Source organism: Austrofundulus limnaeus, unplaced genomic scaffold (assembly GCF_001266775.1).
Source record: "Austrofundulus limnaeus strain Quisiro unplaced genomic scaffold, Austrofundulus_limnaeus-1.0 Scaffold39, whole genome shotgun sequence".
Classification (NCBI taxonomy): Eukaryota; Metazoa; Chordata; class Actinopteri; order Cyprinodontiformes; family Rivulidae; genus Austrofundulus; species Austrofundulus limnaeus.
Window position 1 is genome coordinate 82,555 of NW_013952441.1, and position 5,664 is coordinate 88,218.

General features: G+C 36.4%; 1 protein-coding gene across 1 annotated transcript in view; it reads left to right on the top strand.

The window, feature by feature from the left end:
* Window positions 1-78: 78 nt before the first annotated feature.
* Window positions 79-5,664, top strand: part of polr3a (polymerase (RNA) III (DNA directed) polypeptide A) — a gene marked incomplete at its 5' end in the record, with an annotated part of 24,913 nt that continues 19,327 nt past the window's right edge. Inside the window, 11 exon segments of the mRNA XM_014006970.1 lie at window positions 79-214; window positions 1,400-1,537; window positions 1,977-2,148; window positions 2,252-2,406; window positions 2,803-3,042; window positions 3,366-3,528; window positions 3,868-4,004; window positions 4,100-4,203; window positions 4,292-4,433; window positions 5,082-5,222; window positions 5,322-5,391. Of these exon segments, the coding sequence (XP_013862424.1) occupies window positions 79-214; window positions 1,400-1,537; window positions 1,977-2,148; window positions 2,252-2,406; window positions 2,803-3,042; window positions 3,366-3,528; window positions 3,868-4,004; window positions 4,100-4,203; window positions 4,292-4,433; window positions 5,082-5,222; window positions 5,322-5,391 (1,598 nt within the window).

A 5,664-nucleotide genomic window follows, 5' to 3' on the forward strand; every position in this document is an offset into this window, starting at 1 on the left:
TATATATATAATGTGTGTGAATGACCGTTATGTTTGTAGGGTTTACTTATTAGCTTTTTTTTTTCTTGTAATTTACAGAAGCCACATCTGCTTCGGGATCAAATCTGCAGAACAAATGAGAAAGCAAGCCCACATCCAGGTGGTCAGTAAGAATCTGTACAGCCAAGACACCAAACGCACTCCTCTGGCCTATGGAGTGTTGGACCACCGCATGGTATGGTACAGTACAAAACAAAACAAAAGGTCTAATATTTGTCTCTTTTTTTGTTTTAGCTAAACTAATCTTCTAACTGAATAAAATGCTTTATACATTCATTCACAACACAGAACGATTAATTTTTTTAATAAGTTTCAAAATAAGTTTACAAATTGTGGATTAATATTTCAGAAGCTAATGAAGATATCAACATATATTTGTATTTTTAGAGTAAAAACTGCTTTGTAAACAAAGACCATGTTTGGTCTGAAAGTGTCAGACGTTTTTGCCAAGGGGGGGTGGGGATTATGCAAAATCTACTTATTTGAGCTTTATATCATGTTATAATGTTATTTTCTCATCAAAAACGTACCCAGAGTGTTGCTTTGACTCATTCATGCATGTTTGAGAAATCCTTGAATCTCCTGTGGTACAAAGCACCRCCTAGTTGTACAAAGTTCCTCCCTTCGAGCTCCCACACCACAGAGCATCCCTTCCCTGAAGCATTGTTATGAAGWTGTACTGAAGTGGGAGGGTCAGAAACGGTAGGAGGTTCTTTAAGAGAAGGAGGCCAATTTCAAGGCGTTTAGATTAGAAATTTTATTTTCGATACATACATAAAAATACTTAATAGATTTCTGTTTATTTCCCTATATTTTACAAAAGTGTCCAGTTAAATAATGTGTGAGAAATACACAATTATTTGTTTATTCAGTCAGTATTTAATACAGCTGGCAAAATAAATTGTTAAAATAAATTGATCTGCTTCATTGTTTAAATTCAGCATAATATACGAGATTAACCCTTCATGTTATGGAAAGACCCTCTTAATACAAGAGAAAACTCAGGTTTTTAAGAAAATGGCTGCTTATCAATTAGTTGTTAGTCGATCGATGAGATCAATCAACTTTAGATAATTCATTAATCAGTAAATTGCATCACTAAACTAAAAGCAACATAGGTAATTTATTGTGGTATAGAAGTGAACTATTTGCCTGGAAAATACAYMCCCCCCCCCCCCCCTAAATTATGTCACCTGTATTTTTTTTTAATTTCTTGTATTTTATTGACTCCTTACACACACAAGTATTATCTCTTTTTTATTTACAGGAAGAACCCTGGTTTGCAGCAACAAAAAGCTTGTTAACCATTTGGAGGGCATTTTAATTCATAGCTGTCCCTGTGATTCTGTGTTTCATGCAGGGAACTAGTGAGAAGGACAGGCCGTGTCTGACATGTGGAAAGAATCTGGCAGATTGTTTAGGACATTATGGCTACCTGGATTTAGAGCTGCCCTGTTTTCATGTTGGTTATTTCAAAGCCATCATAGGAATCTTACAGGTAAGTTACTCAGTTGGTCTTTAGTGTCCGTGGTATGCACTGAACAATGTACTTTATAATCATTTACTGGGATTAKAATTTATATGTAGAAAGTATTTTGAAATGTTTTTTTAAAAGCTTTAACCTTTTCAAGGCCAAATCATATAAGTATTATCGGTAGAGACGTCTTCTTTCAGCCACAAGAAAATGAGACAAAGTGTAATACCTCCATTTGTCCTTTAGGGGTCACCAGAGTGTCATAATTAGAACCTTCTGTTGTAGTARTTTGAGCTCTAATTATATTTTTATTGCTCTAATTGTTAACTTTAAATTATATAGTTTTCTTCACTTATTTTAGTTGTGAAACTATTTAAACCATAATGCAGTGTCTCACAGCAGAAGCATTTTTATCAGATCTGATTCCATTCCCTCATTGCAATGTGTTTTCTTGTGTGTTCAGATGATTTGCAAGACATGTTCAAGCATCATGCTGACAAAAGAGGACAAACAGCAGTTCATAGATTACTTGAAACGACCCAACTTGGCTTATCTTCAGAAACGAGGGCTGAAGAAGAAGATCTCTGATAAATGCCGYAAAAGAACAACCTGTCTGAACTGCTCTGCTTACAACGGTGAATTACATTTAGTTTTTTTTTTTTTTTTGAAATCACAGACTTTGTTTGCCATTGTCTTTGAAAGTAAAAAAAATAAAACACTTTTTTTTTTACTTTTCAGGACCTGTAAAAAAGTGTGGCTTGCTGAAGATCATTCATGAGAAATATAAAACAACCAAAAAGGTGGTGGATTCTTTTGTGTCTGAGTTTCTGCAGTCGTTTGATACAGCCATGGAACACAACAAACTCATGGAGCCTCTGCTGTCAAGAGCACAGGTAAGACTTGTTGCTTTATTTAAAAAGATTTGTGTATTTAAGTGACTGTTTTTGCAGMGTTGCATTTTCTGACTCGGCATGTGATGGTGTTAGAGCTGGGTATTAAAATTTAGTGGCTTATTTAGGGAATGAGAGCTTAAAGTTGATCAAATCCTTTCACAATTTTTTTTCCATTATTTATAGTTTTATAACCTGTCTAAAGAAGTCTCTTGGAGAAGAGACGAAACGTTTCAATGAAGAACCCGTCCAGAGGACCTAATCAATTTTTTTTGTTGTTATTCAATATATATTTTTTGTATGATTTGTTATTAACACAAACACTTAGAGTTGTCATTAATAGCCCTGTACAGCCTTACATTCAGCATAAWTACACTTTTATTCTTATTCTCTTTCTAGGAAAACTTGAACCCTCTAGTTGTTCTCAACTTGTTTCGAAGAATTCCTGCAGAAGACATCCCSCTGCTGCTGATGAACCCAGAGGCAGGAAAGCCTGCAGATCTCATCATCACTCGTCTCCTCGTGCCTCCTCTCTGCATTCGGCCCTCTGTGGTCAGCGACTTGAAGTCGGGCACAAATGAGGACGACCTCACCATGAAGCTGACMGAGATAATCTTTCTTAATGACGTCATCAAAAAGGTTTGTCATTTGTAGTTAACTGGWTGATTAATCTCTATTAATTAACACAATCACTCACAGTACATTATGAAACACCCATTTATCAAAGTTATCTACCAAAGGAAGCCAGCAGATGGCATTAAATCTTAATTTTTTTTGCAATCCTCTATTCTGAGCATTGTGTTGGCGACAGTGGGAARGARTGACTCCCTTTTAASAAGAAGAAAACTCCAGCAGAACCAGRCTCAGGATGGGTTAGGAATAGTTCAGGAAAGCCAAGCAAGCTCTTAGAATATAATTTATTCCTTTTCAGGTATTATTGATTTTATTTTTTTATCATTTAGCATCGAGTGACGGGAGCTAAAACCCAGATGATCATGGAGGACTGGGACTTCCTGCAGCTACAGTGTGCCCTTTATATCAACAGCGAACTTTCTGGCATTCCCCTCAACATGGCCCCCAAAAAATGGACCCGAGGCTTTGTGCAAAGACTAAAGGGAAAGCAAGGTACACTGGAATAATAAAGTTTGTGTTTAATTGAACTTTTAGCTTTAATTAGTTTAGTAATGTTAGTGGAAAACACATTTTTCTTTTGATGTAAATTCTAGTTGCTAACTCTGTTTTGCTCATGTAAACCTGCTTGCTTTAGTCCGTATGTAATCACTGCTGTGTAAAAATATCCAGTATCTTCAATACACTCACCAACAGTTTCAGTAAAAAGTRTAAATTTGGTGACATATCAGTATCATTTCAAATAATAAGAGCACATAAAAGTAATGTTGTGGTTTTCAAACTATATTTTAAACAAAGGATTCAAAGAGGACTGTTTTCACTGTGTTWACTCAGGTCGATTCAGAGGAAACCTCTCGGGGAAAAGAGTGGACTTCTCTGGCCGAACCGTCATCTCCCCCGACCCAAACTTGAGGATCGATGAGGTGGCCGTTCCTGTTCATGTGGCCAAAATTCTGACGTACCCAGAAAGGGTGAGTTACGCTTCATTTCGTCAGCAAATATATTTGCCGACCACTTCAGTGTCAGCAATTAAAGTTATAGTGTCGGATTCTTTTACTCTCTGTAGGTAAACAAAGCTAATCTGGAACTGATGAGGAAACTGGTTCGTAACGGTCCCGATGTTCACCCAGGAGCCAACTTTATCGAGAACCGTACAAACAAAGTAAAACGGTGAGGTCGCCTCTTTCTGACTCTCAGCTGAATGATGTAGTGACCAGATGTTTATCAAAACAAACCGTAATTAATTGTCTTTTATCAGATTTTTGAAGTACGGGAACCGTGAAAAGATTGCTCAAGAGCTGAGGTTTGGTGACGTAGTGGAGAGGCACATGATAGACGGAGACATCGTCCTCTTTAATCGACAGCCTTCTCTTCACAAACTCAGCATCATGGCCCACATTGTGAGTTTGAGTGTGAATATTTAGACTCCAAATTGTAGCTCGAAATCTTTTCCTGCTGTATATCTACTCTGATATAGATAATGGTTTAAATGTGATAAAAATGTTTTATGTTCTTTGCCAAAATGTTCTTTTTCCTCTTCTAAATTTGTTGTGCTCCCAAACACTTGAACTAAAAGGTTATATTCCATTTTCGCAACGTTGACTGTGTTTCCTTTTACTAAATTTTCCTGACAGTTTATTTTTCGTAAGGTATCATTTGCAAGTGTAATCTGTCGTAGAACAGAGTTCAAATGTCACAACTTTAAAAGTGTTTCGCACAATCAGTTCAATTTAGTCATTCTAAAACAAAGGACAACAATCAAATCAAAGGGCAGTTATGCATTTCAAAAAATAAGAAGTTGCTCCGACACATTAATGTTGCATGAAGTCTTTGAAAACAGTGGCTGATTGGAATAAAGGAGATAATTGGAGTTATTATCTGCACTTATACCCAGTATCTTCAGCCTCATTATGAAACTTATTGAGCTAATGTTCTGTGTTTGGAGTTAAGTGTAGAAAATGTTTGCTTTCGTAACCTTGAACTTTTATTGTAATTGATAACATTTTTGATCAATCTTTTTTTTTTTTCCTCCTCGATTAACCCAACAGGCCAGAGTCAAGCCGCACAGAACGTTTCGGTTCAAYGAGTGCGTCTGCACGCCGTACAACGCCGACTTTGACGGCGATGAAATGAATCTTCATCTTCCTCAGACTGAAGAAGCCAAAGCAGAGGCTCTGGTCCTGATGGGGGTCTGTATCATCACAGTGCAATTTTTGTAAAGTACACATGAGGCTGACCTTATTTTTAGGACTTGGCTCTTTGATTGAGAAGATAGTCTTGTCTTCCAGACCAAAGCCAATCTCGTCACACCAAGAAACGGCGAACCTCTGATTGCTGCCATTCAGGACTTTCTGACAGGTTGGTGCAGTGATGTGAAGCTGTCAATCACAGCGCTCTGTTTTAATGTGATATAAAGCTTCTCCTTATTTTGTTTGAGTCWAACTTTAAGAATTTCTTGCTTCACTGACAAAGTTAAATATAGTTGAAGTATCTGATACCAAAGGACAATGTTAAAAATACATTTATTTATTTCATGTAAAAAAAACAACAATCCAATAAAAACAAATTATATCAAACACTGAATAAAATGTTGCAGAAAACAAGATAAAAGAAAATCTTAATATCTACACC